General features: G+C 39.2%; 1 protein-coding gene across 1 annotated transcript in view; it reads left to right on the top strand.

Annotated features, from left to right (window-relative positions):
* USP6NL (USP6 N-terminal like) overlaps positions 1–15,760 on the top strand; it is a 251,180-nt gene that overhangs the window by 137,373 nt on the left and 98,047 nt on the right. Inside the window, exon 5 of the mRNA XM_066280282.1 lies at positions 2,224–2,263. Within this exon, the coding sequence (XP_066136379.1) occupies positions 2,224–2,263 (40 nt within the window). The remainder of the gene's footprint in view (positions 1–2,223; positions 2,264–15,760) is intronic.

Genomic DNA, 15,760 nt, shown 5'->3' with positions numbered 1-15,760 from the left:
TATTGGATTAAAAGGTTTTGATTTCTATAGTATAAAGTGGGGCAGACTGGGAGCTTGCTCTCTCTCAGTTCCTACTGTCACCATTGCAGGGGCCTCCCTGATTCCTTGCCCTCCATGGGAAAAGCAGGATTTCTGCTTTTCCCTTGTCTTCTCTTGTGGCTTGCCTGTCTTGGTGAGACACCAATAAACAGAATGGCTCACCATCCTCCGACTCCACCATTTCTTTACCGTCTGCCTGAATCCAATGGGAACCTGCATGTGAATGGCCACGATGGCGGCTCCCGGCCTTACGCCTAGGAAGTACATTTCAGTGGTGTGACAAGCCCTTTTCTGCCAGGGAATGAAGAATGGACAGATACACTTTTAAACCAGTAGTTGTATCCTGTACTATTGATACATAATAGACCACAGTAATCAGGGTTATAAATTAGCTGGGAAATTTAGACTAAGAGCATAATGGAAAGTATAAAAAAAATCAAGGGGTCACATTCTCTAAAGGTGAGTGGAAACTTTACATTAGAAAAAACAACAACAGACTTTATATTTAATCCTCAAAGCTGGTCTTCTTGAGAATTGGTTTTTCAGCCTTTTCATATACTCCTGCACAGTCTGAAGATCTTGTTGATCTTAATTTGAACTCACTGGGTTAGATATGCTGAACATCTCTACATTAGGCTAAGTGTGACTAAGTGAAAATGATAGTTTCCTTATCTGTGTAATGAGAGTTTGGACTGTGTAAGATCTCTTTCAACAATTACATTTTTTGTCAGTTCCATTGCTATAGGTTTAAGGGTTCACCTAAGGACTTGTCAGAGTAGCATTGAGTACCTTTGACATTCTGGACTCTTGAATATGAATGTGTTGCACTATGGAAAGTGGTGTTATTTGGCCTCAGGAGAAGCTAAAGCAACAATGTGTATGTATCATTGCTAAAACATCAATACTACTAGATAGGAACGCAAAGCACATAACTTTGCTTATGGATAGTGTAAGGTATTTTTCCCCGCCGAGAAGAAAGGAAGGGGCCGGAGCCACGAAGTGTGGAATAGTAAAAAGCTTTATTGAGTACAGAGTGCATCCCGCCCGGTGAGGTTCCCTGGCCCGAGGAAAGATGGAGGCCAGGGAAGTCGCAAGTGGTGACCTGCGTGGGAGATATTTAAAGGGTCCCTAGGGTGGTTGGGCTAATATGACGTGGTGAAATCTCACTGGCTGGCAGAGGGTCGCTTTTTTCCAAAGGACTCCTGGGAAGTTTTGGCATGCTTGGTTGTGGGCGGTCCTAGCCAAAGTTCGTGGGTCTGACCTTTCCCATTTTCCACCAACTTTACAGATAGCACATTATTTTATGTTCCTGACAGTGAATATAGGAGTCTCAAGAGTATTTTATATTAGAAGTGACATCATAAATTACTGTCAGAAAAGTGAATCTTTATCTGTATGTTAGAAAAATCATTCCCATTGAAGTTTTCACAAATGAAGATTTCCTTATTTATTAAATAAAAGTTGAAATTTTTTAAAATTCATAAATGTTTTAAAACACTAATTTATTATAGGCCACGATTTGACCTAGATAGTGGAGGTGGTAATCTAGAGTAGAGGATGGCGAACTATGCCCTGCAAGCCAAACCCAACTCACCTTATTTTGTACAAGTTTTATGGGAACAGAAGCACATTTAGTTTACATATTGTCTGTACCTGCTTTCACGATATAAAATCAGAGTTGAGTAATTATGAAAAAGACTGTATGGTCCACAAAGCATAAAATATTTATTATTTAAATATGTACCCTTCTAGGAAAAGGTTGCTGATGACTCCCAGCATAGAGCAGCATTGTCCAGCAGAGCTTTGTGCTTTGGAGGAAATGTTCTTTGTATATCCATATTGTTCCAAGTGGTCACCCCTTCAGCACAATTATCTTGCACTTGAACTGTGGCTAGTGAGACTAACTGAATTTTTAATTTTATTTAATTTTAATTTCCATTTAAAATTAAATTGAAACGTGCTTAGAGATTACTTTATTGGGCAGTACAGGTCTAGAAGTTTAAAGATAGAGGTCATAATGGTTACAGAGAGCTAATAGTTTTGTATAGAATTGGGTGGAGTAGGAGCTTTGTAACTTCTGTGATGACAAATAAATGGTCATCACAAGATGTACCTATTGGTTTATAATGTTTTCAAAGTTTGCTATGATTTCAACTCTTTGACATGTACTTTTTTTCTCTGCAGTGAGGAGGAGCTCCCATATCATAATGCAGCCATGGAACGGGTAAGGCCAGCTCTGCCTTTACTTAGTTACTGATGAATTGTGTTTGTCAGAGGAATAAAACCTATTTTATAAAATCACCTTTCTGGTTTTGAGTGCAATATTACATATAAATGGGACAGTCATTAAAATTTGACTCTCAGTATATCACTGCAAGAAGTAATTAAATTAATGGTGAAATAATTTTAGGAGATTTGATGGGACTTCTGGTAGGTATTTGAGAAAAGGAAAGGTAGCAGTCATCAGCGATTTGCATTCTAGATAGGTAGTTACCAATCCAGGAATGCTTTCTAATGCAGAGCCTCTACAGAGCACAGCTGCTTGGGGCCTACCTGTCTGTTAAGTTAGACTTGCTGGCCAGGTAATTTGTAAGTTTCACAAGGGACTCTCATGTATCCTGTGACTGATAGGCACTAATTTCAGACCTTTTGAACATAGCTATTCCATGAAGTTTTAATAACCTTTCTCACAAACAACAACAAAGTTTGCTATAGTCAAATAAAGATAATATCTTTTTAAGGACTTGGAGAAGTCTTATTTATATAGTAAACCTGTCATGTTCTTTGGTAACCCAGAGTTTCCCTTTTCTTCATTATACTTGGCTAGGGAGCTGGTGCCATAGCTGAGGACTAGGGACTAAATGGTTTAAAGTTGGTCAGAATTGCCCTTCCTTCTGTTTCCTTCTGTACCAGGACATGAATTGTAGAATGAGAGGTCGGCTGCTGATTGGAGTTACTCTCAGTTTGTTTATATTTGATAAAGGAGGTAAAATTAGAATTGGAATTTGAAAAGCATTTTAGAAAATCTTTCTAAAATCAAAATTTTCTGAAAATAAACACTGTAGCATAACTTTGAGATATAGACAAAATCGCCATTTTATATATACCACTCACAAAAATTAGGGGATATCTTATAGTTTCATATTCATTTTGAAATATCCCCAAATTTTTGTGAGCAGCATATTATATATGTATAGGGTTCCCTATAGGACTGTATGCAGTTGAAATCTCTTGTGACTTCCTGCTTCTCTCAGTATCCTACCTTGAAGTTTTGGTGAAGGTATTTCTTTTTTATAACAGCTACAATCTTGCATAGCACTGGACTAGGAACTGCCTAAAATATTCGGATCAAAGAAGACATAGTTTCTTTGAGACGCTCTAATTACTGTCTATCCAGTGATTAGAGGAAGGTTAACTGAGGCAGTATGTGGGAGATCATTGGTGGCTTTTGGGAGCACAGTATCAGTGAAATGAAATGGTAAGCAGGTCTGCGTGGCTAAGGAAGGAATAAGAAGGAAGTGATGAATAACGGTGAGCAATTTCTAAATTCAGCCTCTGGTGAACTTGCTACCAGTCCACTTTGAAATGGGAACACAAGGATTTATTTTTGTTTCTCTAAGTGGCCACTCTGGCCATTCTTCTCTGCTCTGGTGCCCCGATTTCGCTAATTTTTAGAGCCCATTGATACCACAGCTGTTTCATTGTTCCTCATCACACTCATATCTTTATGCCCCTGTCTTCCCAACTCACTTCTCTAGTCACTTGCATATACTGTATTTCCCCATGTATGACACATCTTAACTTGGGGGCCTGAACTTTGAAAAGAAAATGTGTCATATAAGTTATTGAACTCAAGTTTTATTCATCATAAAATTCATACAACTCCTAATCACTGTCAAAACTCCCACCCATTAGCTTGTCCTCATCTGTATCTGAGGACGAATCACTGTCTTCGTATATTGCCTCCTCCTCAGACCCGTCTATGGCATTTGAAATACAGTGATATCTCTGTTTTTGTAGATAAGCATTCTGAAAACAATCAGTGAAATCTGAAACTGATGAAAACCGAGGTGATTATTTTCATATGAATCAATGTAAATCCAATTACTGTATTAGCACTTGCAATCAATAAAAAAGCACAAAAACACTGGAAAGCAGTGGAATTGTTTGGCTAGATGCACGGGGTGATGCTCACACAAGGAGAAATAATGCCACACTGAACAGGAGAACGCGTGGGTTGCCCTTTGTTTTCGCAAAGGTAGCAGCGAGGTCATGTGGGCATGCCAAGGAAATCCGAGGCATCCGAAGAAAACCAAGACAAATTTTTCACAGAAAAAATCCACGAAAACTGAAATGGATGAAACCAAAGTCAACGAAAACCGAGATATTACTGTAGCACACTTCTTAAATGACTTAACCACTGTATAAGACACACCCAGTTTTTAGACCCCAGATTTTTCGGAAAGGGTGCATCTTATACATGGGGAAATACTTTAACCTCCCTTACCTCTCTTGCTTCTTCTGGTCTAAACTATAGCCCTAGTTAAAACCAACTGTCTGCCGCTACAGTGCTTACACCTACATGGCTAAGTGCAACTAGGAGAAGACAACCATGCTGACTTGTTTTGTTTTAAATTCAAGATCACAAACTGTAGCTGAAGTGTTAGTGCTGCCTGGAAGTCCTGGAAGTTATGCTGTTCCGCCCTGCTGAATGTCTGCTCTCATTTCAACTGTTGGAACCTTTTCTTCCCTCCTCAGACCTTCTTCACTCTGTCTGCCAATGGTCTTGCTTCTTATTGCTGACAAGAAAATAGAAGCAATCAAGAAAACCTCCACAGGCTTTCACAACCACACCCACCCACCTGTCATCACTCGTGCCTAATGCTCTCGTTCCTGTGTGTGTATATGTCGTTCATTCAGGGACATTACTTAAGCTATTTTCCCCTTGCTCTCCTGAACTCTTTCTCTGTCTACTTAATTGTTCCCATCAGAGTAAAATGTATTATTATGCCCATTACACCAGTCTTTTTTAAACTTTTATTTCCACCTCAGCTACTGCATCAATTCCTACAACATTCTCTGTTGTCTTGACTCTTGAAAGGGGTAACTATATTCTTTCTTTTCTATTTCTTTCCTGCAAGTCTTCCTTGTACCCATTCCAGTCAGATTTTAACTCCTATTCCCACCCCATTGCCTTGGCTTATCATATTCTCTAACTACCTGTTACATCAAGTGGTCAATTCCCAGTCTTCCTCTTGACCTACCTGCAGCATCTAATATGGTTGGACTGTCTCTCCTGACACATTTTTTTCTTGTACTTCAGAACTCACATATTCTTCTTTCCTCTCTCAGCTGGCTCTGCTTTCTCTTTCTCACCTCCTTGATCTCTGTACTTCAGGGTGCCTCATGACTCAGCTTTGAACTTCTTTTTGCTATTTGTGTTTCTTCCATGGTAATCTTGTCTAGTTGTTGACTTTAAATGCCAACCATATATTGATGACTTGGCTCTCTGAATCCCAGAGTTGAATATTTTTGTATTTACATTTCAATGTCTAGACTTAGATGTCTGATTTACTATATGCACTTAAATGTCTAATAAATATTCAAAATGGTGTTTCTGTTATTCTCATCAAATCCTTTCTATTAAGCTCAATATATGGGAACGCCACTCTTCTAGTTCAGTGTAAAAACTTATGAGTTATCTTTGACTTTGTCTTACTGCACATTTTATCTCTTGGCAGTCCAATGAACTCTGCCTTCAAACAGTATTCAGACCAACAGTATCTGACCACCAGCTCTACTTCTACCACCTGGTCCACTGCAGTCTCTTTTCTGGAGCTTCCACCTTTCTTCTTCGGCCATTCCCCACCCCACCCCCCAGAATCTGTCTGTTCACCAAAAGAGCCAGAATGATCCTGTTAAAATAAGTAAGGTCATGTTATTCTTTAATTGAAACACAGTAAGAGGGAAAATCCTTAAAATGATCTGCCGAGCCCTGTGTGACCTTGTGTTTGAGTGTGTGTTGAGTGTTTCATCATCTACTGCCTTCTCCTGCTCACTCACTGGCCTCCTTAGTGCTTCTTTTTTTGAAAATTTTTATTTATTGGTTTTTAGAGCAAGAGGAAGTTTGGGAGTAGAGAGAGAGACAGAAAGGAGAGAGTGAGAAGCATCAACTCATAGTTGCTTCACTTTAGTTGTGCACTGATTGCTTCTCATGTGCCTTGACCAAGGGGATTGAGCCGAGACAGCAACCCCATCGTGCTCAAGCTGATGAGCCCTCAAGCTAGCAACCTCGGGGTTTTGAACCAGAGTCCTTAGCGTTTTGGGTCGATTGCCTATCCACTGCACTGCCAGTGGTCAGGCTCCTTAGTGCTACTTGAACATATCCACCATATTCCTTCAATCAGGCTTTTTGTATCTGCTGCTTCCTTTTGGTGTGCTCCTCCCCTGATGGTGGTGACAAGTCTCAGTTCCTCATTCCTTTAGGTCTCAAAATCACCTTGAAAAACATACCCTCCCTGGCCATCATTTCTAATATGATGGGAGAAACTGCCTCTACAATACTAATTATCTCCTTCCCTCCTTTTTTTCCTCTCTAGCACTTACTATTTCATGGAGCAAATATTTTATATTTTGTATGAGAGTTTTCTCACTAGGATGTAATATAGAGGTTCTGTAAACCCTCTATGAGGGTTTTTCAGAAAATCTGCTTTGCTCACTGCTGTATTCCCAGAAGGCAGAGCAGTGCACACAGGATGTTAGTGTGTGTGCAGTGAGAGCTGGCTGAATGAATGATCAGATGAAGTTCATGACTGCTTTATAACTAAATACATTGATTTAAAGACTGGCCAAGATTGTCCCTTCAAATGTTAAATGTCCTTTATTTGAGAAATCAAGGACAGAAGAGTGGGAAGGTATAACAAAAGATATTCATATTTAGCAAAACAGAAACCTGGCAACTCAATACTGACTTTTCTCTTCATACCCCCCCCTTTTTTAAATAATTTTCTAGTCTAGACAGTCCAAGAGTCTGAGAACCAGTGATATAGATGATTTAAGAAATGTGACAGTAGCCTGACCTGTGGTAGCGCAGTGGATAAAGTGTCGACCTGGAAATGCTGAGGTCGCTGGTTCGAAACCCTGGGTTTGCCTGGTCAAGGTACATATGGGAGTTGATGCTTCCAGCTCCTCCCCAACTTCTCTCTCTCTGTCTCTCCTCTGTCTCTCCCTCTCCTCTCTGAAATGAATTAAAAAAAAAATTAAAAAGAAAAAAAGAAATGTGACAGTAGGCCCTGGCCGTTGGCTCAGCGGTGGAGCTGGTGGAGCGTTGGCCCGGCATGCGGGGGACCCGGGTTCGATTCCCGGCCAGGGCACGTGGGAGAGGCGCCCATCTGCTTCTCCACCCCCCCCCCTCCTTCCTCTCTGTCTCTCTCTTCCCCTCCTGCAGCCAGGGCTCCATTTGAGCGGGGATGGCCGGGGCGCTGGGGATGGCTCCTTGGCCTCTGCCCCAGGCGCTGGAGTGGCTCTGGTCGCAGCGGAGCGGCGCCCCGGAGGGGCGGAGCGTCACCCCCTGGTGGGCAGAGCGTTGCCCCTGGTGGGCGTGCGGGGTGGATCCTGGTCGGGCCCATGCGGGAGTCTGTCTGTCTCTCCCCATTTCCGGCTTCAGAGAGATACAAGAAGAAAAAAGGGGAAAAAGAAAAAAAAGAAATGTGACAGTAAAAAGAAACATAAGACAAAAGCTAGTGGAGGTGCATACTTTAGATAGGTTGTTTATTTTTAATACTTTATTTGGTTTTTAAAGATATTGGCCTGCCCAATCAAAGACCTTCTACCCAATGCAGTCAAACTTGTAATTAATTGGTTTTTTAATCTCAAGATTTTAATATAATAGGATATCACTAAAAAATGACCTATGCATACCTTAATAATTTAACATAAGACAATTTTATATTCATTTGTCAGTCTTATATTGCGATGGGGCGGGACTCTTAGGCTGATGATTGAGATTCCATTATGTCTTTTATACTTAAACTGCACTCCTAGTACATGATCTGCCTTTTACAGTTTTCACTTTTTTATATTGGAAAGAGAACTTTAGACACCTGAAGAGCAGTGTAAAGCTAGAAACTTCTTAGTTTATCGGAATTCCTCCAGTTTGATTTTTTTTGTTTGTGTGTTTGTTTTTTTGCCAAATGTAGTTTACATATTTTTTTTTTTTTTATAATTTTATTTTTTTAATGGGGTGACATCAATAAATCAGGATACATATATTCAAAGATAACAAGTCCAGGTTATCTTGTCGTTCAATTATGTTGCATACCCACCACCCAAAGTCAGATTGTCCTCTGTCACCTTCTATCTTGTTTTCTTTGTGCCCCTCCCACCCCCTATCCCTCTCCCATTCCCCCCTCCCCCCCGTAACCACCACACTCTTATCAATGTCTCTTAGTTTCACTATTATGTCCCACCTACGTATGGAATAATACAGTTCCTGTTTTTTTCTGATTTACTTATTTCGCTTCGTATCATGTTATCAAGATCCCACCATTTTGCTGTAAATGTTCCGATGTCATTATTTCTTATGGCTGAGTAGTATTCCATAGTGTATATGTGCCACATCTTCTTTATCCAGTCATCTATTGATGGGCTTTTTGGTTGTTTCCATGTCCTGGCCACTGTGAACAATGCTGCAATAAACATGGGGCTGCATGTGTCTTTACGTATCAATGTTTCTGAGTTTTTGGGATATATACCCAGTAGAGGGATTGCTGGGTCATAAGGTAGTTCTATTTTCAGTTTTTTGAGGAACCACCATACTTTCTTCCATAATGGTTGTACTACTTTACATTCCCACCAACAGTGGATGAGGGTTCCTTTTTCTCCACAGCCTCTCCAACATTTGCTATTACCTGACTTGCTAATAACAGCTAATCGAACAGGTGTGAGGTGGTATCTCATTGCCGTTTTGATTTGCATTTCTCTAATAGCTAAAGAAGATGAGCATCTTTTCATATATCTGTTGGCCATTTGTATTTCTTCCTGGGAGAAATGTCTATTCATATCCTCTTCCCATTTTTTTATTGGATTGTTTGTTTGTTTGTTGTTGAGTTTTATGAGTTCTTTGTATATTTTGGATATTAGGCCCTTATCTGAGCTGTTGTTTGAAAATATCATTTCCCATTTAGTTGGCTTTCTGTTTATTTTGTTATCAGTTTCCCTTGCTGAGCAAAAACTTCTTAGTCTGATGTAGTCCCATTCATTAATTTTTGCCTTCACTTCTCTTGCCATTGGAGTCAAATTCATAAAATGCTCTTTAAAACCCAGGTCCATGAGTTGAGTACCTATGTCTTCTTCTATGTACTTAATTGTTTCAGGTCTTATGTTTAGATCTTTGATCCATTTTGAGTTAATTTTTGTACAGGGGGAGAGACTGTAGTCCAGTTTCATTCTTTTGCATGTGGCTTTCCAGTTTTCCCAGCACCATTTATTGAAGAGGCTTTCTTTTCTCCATTGTGTGTTGTTGGCCCCTTTATCAAAAATTATTTGACTATATATATGTGGTTTTATTTCTGGACTTTCTATTCTGTTCCATTGGTCTGAGTGTCTATTTTTCTGCCAATACCATGCTGTTTTGATTGTCGTGGCCCTATAATAGAGTTTGAAGTCAGGTATTGTTATGCCCCCAGCTTCATTCTTTTTCTTTAGGATTGCTTTGGCTATTCGGGGTTTTTTATAGTTCCATATAAATCTGATGATTTTTTGCTCTATTTCTTTAAAAAATGTCATTGGAATTTTGATGGGAATTGCATTAAATTTGTATATTGCTTTGGGTAATATAGCCATCTTGATTATATTTATTCTTCCTAGCCAAGAACAAGGTATATTCTTCCATCTCATTATATCTTTTTCGATTTCCCTTAACAATGGTTTATAGTTTTCATTATATAAGTCCTTTACATTCTTTGTTATGTTTATTCCTAAGTATTTTATTTTTTTTGTTGCAATCGTGAAGGGGATTATTCTTTTGAGTTCCTTCTCAGTTGTTTCATTGTTGGCATATAGAAAGGCTATTGACTTCTGTATGTTAATTTTGTATCCTGCGACCTTACTGTATTGGCTTATTGTTTCTAGTAGTCTTTTTGTGGATTCTTTGGGGTTTTCGATGTATAGGATCATATCATCTGCAAAAAGTGATACCTTTACTTCTTCTTTTCCGATATGGATGCCTTTTATTTCTTTGTCTTGTCTGATTGCTCTGGCTAGAACCTCTAGTACCACATTAAATAAGAGTGGAGAGAGTGGACAACCCTGTCTTGTTCCTGATTTAAGGGGGAAAGCCTTCAGTTTAGTGCCATTTAATATGATGTTAGCTGATGGTTTATCATAGATGGCCTTTATCATGTTGAGATATTTTCCTTCTATACCCATTTTGTTGAGAGTCTTAAACATAAAATTGTGTTGTATTTTATCGAAAGCCTTTTCTGCATCTATTGATAAGATCATGTGGTTTTTGTTCTTTGTTTTGTTGATATGGTGTATTACATTAACCGTTTTACGTATGTTGAACCATCCTTGAGATTCTGGGATGAATCCCACTTGATCATGATGTATTATTTTTTTAATATGTTGTTGTATTCGATTTGCTAGTATTTTGTTTAGTATTTTAGCATCTGTATTCATTAGAGATATTGGTCTGTAGTTTTCTTTTTTTGTGCCATCCTTGCCTGGTTTTGGGATGAGGGTTATGTTGGCCTCATAAAATGTGTTTGGAAGTATTGCTTCTTCTTCAATTTTTTGGAAGACTTTGAGTAGAATAGGAACCAAGTCTTCTTTGAATGTTTGATAAAATTCGCTGGTATAGCCGTCAGGGCCTGGACTTTTATTTTTGGGGAGGTTTTTAATGGTTTTTTCTATTTCTTCTCTACTGATAGGTCTGTTTAGGCTTTCTGCTTCTTCTTGACTCAGTCTAGGAAGGTTGTATTGTTCTAGGAATTTATCCATTTCTTCTAGGTTGTTGAATTTAGTGGCATAAAGTTTTTCATAGTATTCTACAATAATTCTTTGTATATCTACGGTGTCCGTGGTGATTTCTCCTCTTTCATTTTGTATTTTGTTTATAAGAGTTCTTTCTCTTTTTTTCTTGGTAAGTCTTGCCAAGGGTTTGTCAATTTTGTTGATCTTTTCAAAGAACCAGCTCCTTGTTCTATTAATTTTTTCTATAGTTTTTCTGTTCTCTAATTCATTTATTTCTGCTCTGATTTTTATTATCTCCTTTCTTCGGCTGGTTTTGGGTTGTCTTTGTTCTTCTTTTTCTAGTTCCTTAAGGTGGGAAGTTAAGTGGTTCACTTGGGCTCTCTCTTGTTTGTTCATATATGCCTGAAGCGATATGAACTTCCCTCTTATCACTGCTTTTGCTGCATCCCATAGATTCTGATATGTCGTATTGTCATTTTCATTAGTCTGTATATATCTTTTGATCTCTGCACTTATTTCTTCTTTGACCCATTCATTTTTTAAAAGTATGTTGTTTAGTTTCCACATTTTTGTGGGATTTTTTTCCTCTTTTTTGCAGTTGAATTCTAGTTTCAAGGCTTTATGATCAGAAAATATGCTTGGTACAACTTCAATTTTTCTGAATTTGCTGATATTGTTTTTGTGGCCCAACATATGGTCAATTCTTGAGAATGATCCATGTACACTGGAGAAAAATGTATACTCAGTCACTTTGGGATGAAATGTCCTGTAGATGTCTATCATATCCAGGTGCTCTAGTGTTTTGTTTAAGGCCACTATGTCTTTGTTGATTCTCTGTTTGGATGACCGATCTAGAGCCATCAGCGGTGTATTGAGGTCTCCAAGTATGATTGTATTTTTGTCAGTTTTTGTTTTAAGATCAATAAGTAGCTGTCTTATATATTTTGGTGCTCCTTGGTTTGGTGCATATATATTAAGAATTGTTATGTCTTCTTGATTCAGTGTCCCCTTAGCCATTATGAAATGGCCATTTTTGTCTCTAAGTACTTTTCCTGTCTTGTAGTCAGCATTATCTGATATGAGTATTGCTACACCTGCTTTTTTTTGGATGTTATTTGCTTGGAGTATTGTTTTCCAGCCTTTCACTTTGAATTTGTTTTTATCCTTGTTACTTAGATGAGTTTCCTGTAGGCAGCATACAGTTGGATTTTCTTTTTTAATCCATTCTGCTACTCTGTGCCTTTTTATTGGTGAGTTTAATCCATTTACATTTAGTGTTATTATTGATACTTGTGAGTTCCCTATTGCCATTTAATATCTTGCTTTCTGTTAGTTTTGTGTCTTGTTTGATCCTTCTCTTTCGTTTTTCTATCTTTTGTTTTTATTTGGTTGTATTCCATACATCTTTCCTCTGTTGCTATCTTTTTTATCTCATGTGCTTCTGTGGTGGTTTTTTCAATGGTGGTTACCTTTGAGTAATGAAAAGGGTCCCTCCCCTGTTCATTGTAGCGAACTATTTTGTGAGTACTTTTGCACTCCATCGTCCTTTGCTACTGTTAATCTCCGTCTTCTCCCCCTCTTTCTTTTGTTGTTGTCACAGTTTAAATTTGGTTTTATTGTGTTCTTCTTGGAGCTTTTACTTGTGGCTCTGTTTTTTTTTGTTCTTTGTATCTGATTGGAGAACCCCCTTTAGTAATTCCTGGAGTGGGGGTTTTCTCATGATAAATTCCCTCATCTTTTCTGTATCTGTGAATGTTTTTATTTCTCCTTCGTATTTGAAGGATAGCTTTGATGGGTATAGTATTCGTGGCTGAAAGTTCCTCTCTTTCAGGAATTTAAATATTGGGGTCCACTCTCTTCTAGCTTGTAGAGTTTCTGCTGAGAAATCTGATGATAATCTAATGGGCCTTCCTTTATATGTTGTATTCTTCTTTTCCCTGGCTGCCTTGAGAATTTTTTCTTTGCTGTTGGTTTGTGTCAATTTCATTATGATATGCCTTGGAGTAGGTTTGTTGGGGTTAAGAAAACTTGGAGTTCTGTTTGCTTCTTGAACTTGAGGCTTTAGTTCTTTCCACAGGCTTGGGAAGTTCTCATCAATTATTTGTTTAAGTATATTCTCCATTCCATTTTCTCTCTCTTCTCCCTCTGATATACCTATTATTCTTATGTTATTCTTTTTGATGGAGTCAGATAATTCTTGTAGGATTATCTCATTTTTTTTAATTTTTGAGTCTCTTTCTTCTTCTCTCTGTTGTGCCTCAAGTTGCTTGTCTTCTATTTCACTAATCCTCTCTTCTATCTGACCTGTTCTATTAGCTAAGCTTGTTACTTCGTTTTTCAGCTCGTGAATTGAGTTTTTCATCTCTGTTTGATTTGTTTTTATAGTTTCAATTTCCTTGGACATATATTCTTTGTGTTCATGGAGTTGTTTTCTGATTTCCCTATATTGCCTTTCTGTGTTTTCTTGTATATCTCGGAGGATTTTTAGGATTTCTATCTTGAATTCTCTGTCATTTAGCTCCAAGGTTTCCAATATATTAAATTTTTTCTCCATAGATTTTTCCTCATCTAGCTGTGTTACCTCTCTTTCTTTTGTATCCATGATATTCGATTTTCTCTTCCTTAATGGCATCTGAGGGTGGTTTTGTTGATAGTATTAATGAGATTTAATAAAGAATAAAAAGTTAAAAAAAAATAAAAAAATAACAAATCGAAAAAAGTTGTTTTTTTTTAAAAAAATTAATAATGAAATAAAGAAAAATAAAATAAAATAAAAATTTTTAAAAAAGGAAATTATTCCCCCCCTCTTTTTTTCCTCTCCTCTCCTCTCCCCTCTTTCTTGAGAAAATCTTGTGGTGGACTGTGAGTTATAACAAACAATGCCTGTGATGGAGGGCCTGAATTGGGGAAAAGTAATAAAGGGTTAAAAAAGAGAGAAAGAAAAAAAAAAAAAAAAAAAAGGAAAAAAAAAAAAGAAAAAAGAAAAAAAAAAGAGCGTATGGACCCACAAAAAGCAAATAAGGAAAAAATTTGGGTCAAGAATAAAATGATTTGCTTTTAGGTGTTTGTTTTCTAAGAGTTATGATGAGAGGAATAAGAGGAAAATGGAAAAATGGGGGGACAAATTAAAAACTTACTATTGTATTTAGTGGAACAAGAACTAGATAATATGGAGAGCCAGGGATGGGAGCACTGCTAGTGAGTTAAAAAGGTGAAGTAAAAACCCCCCAAAATGCCACAAACATAGGTTTGAGTCCCAGATAAGAGAATTTGTTTGTTATTGAGGTTTGAATGAGAGGAGATGTAAAGGAGAAAGGAAGAAACTAATATAGAGGGAGAAAAGAAAGAGAGAGAGAGAAAAAAAGAGGGAACCACTAAAAGAAGAAAAAAAAAAGGAGAGAGAGAGAGAGAGAGTTAAGGGTTTTGGAGTGCAACCCTCATAGAGAGAAAGGTAGAGAAGAGAAATGATAATGGGAGATGTAACACTTATGGGTAGTGTAGTTCAAGGATAGGAGAGAGTAAGACCGGTAGAGAGTTAATCGGCCAAATTGGAGGAGGAAAAAAAAGTATCAAGAATGAAGATAAGAGAAACAAACGAACAAATATAATAAAATGGGATAGGTTATAAAGTCTGCAGATTATTCTTGATTTTGAGAGGTTATCTTCTTGCTTTTTCTTTTCTCTCCCTCTTCCTGGTCGGTGACTCTGTACCCCGGGTTCTGCCCCTTTGGCACGCTCAGGTAGAGGTTTGCAGTTGATAAGTCTCTATGGCAATGTCATGTATTGTGCTTTATTCGCGTTGGGAGTCGAGGCTCATTAGCATTTATAGGCTCCGACAGTGAGAGAGTCCGTGTTCCTGGAGCCTTTCTCCTAGTCTTTTCTTCCTCAATTAGTAGCCTGATAGTCCAGGTATGGGGTTGCTGCTGCCTCTGCCTGGATAGTAAGAGGCTCAAATTGCTGGCAACTCCCCACTCTATTTCCACTCAGCACAGGGCTCTGGGTAAGGCTCAGTCAGTCAGAGCTGCTAGCATAATCAGGCGGGCTTTCCGCCCACTCAAAGACCACTGGCTCTGCCACTCTGTCCGGTAACACAAGCGGGCGCCCACTTCTGGGGGGCGCTTGGAGGAAACTCTCACTCACTGTCTGCGACCAGGATATCCAGCCAGCAGTCTCACGCTCTGAGTGAAACCCCCAACCGCAGGGAAAAGTTGCAGCGTTGGAATTGAGTCTCGCTCCGTCCCCGTGCGCGGCTTTTGCAAGGCGCTGGGGCGGCCCGAGATTCCGCTTTGGCCCACACAAAGGCCCCTGACTCTGCCCCTCTCTGCGATAACACGGGCGCGCACTGCGGAGGCACTCGGAGGAATCGCTCACTCCTTATCTGCGCGCGCACACCAGGATATGAGGCCGGCCGCGGTTCCCTCTGAGTGAAACAGCCTCCAGCACGGAAAATCTCCACCGTTGGGATTAGTTCTCACTCCCTCCCGTGCGTGGCTTTCCCAGGGTGCTGGGGCTGCCCAGAGACTCTGCCCTCAGCCCACAGAAAGGCCTCTGACCCTGCCTCTCCGTGGGGCAACACGGGCACCCACTTCCGCGGCTTAGGAAGAAATCTCTCTTCCACTAACTGCGCACCGACCAGGAGACCGGGTAAAATGGCCGCTCCGCTTGTCTTTCTTTGTTTGGGTTTGGCGCGAGTGTTAGCTTGTATTGCCCAGGTTGCCACAGGATCAGATTTTCCTCGGCTTGGATC

The sequence above is a fragment of the Saccopteryx bilineata genome, chromosome 5, assembly GCF_036850765.1.
Source record: "Saccopteryx bilineata isolate mSacBil1 chromosome 5, mSacBil1_pri_phased_curated, whole genome shotgun sequence".
Lineage (NCBI taxonomy): Eukaryota > Metazoa > Chordata > Mammalia > Chiroptera > Emballonuridae > Saccopteryx > Saccopteryx bilineata.
The sequence above is the reverse complement of the archived record's forward strand: the minus strand, read 5'-3'. Positions and strand labels throughout refer to the sequence as shown.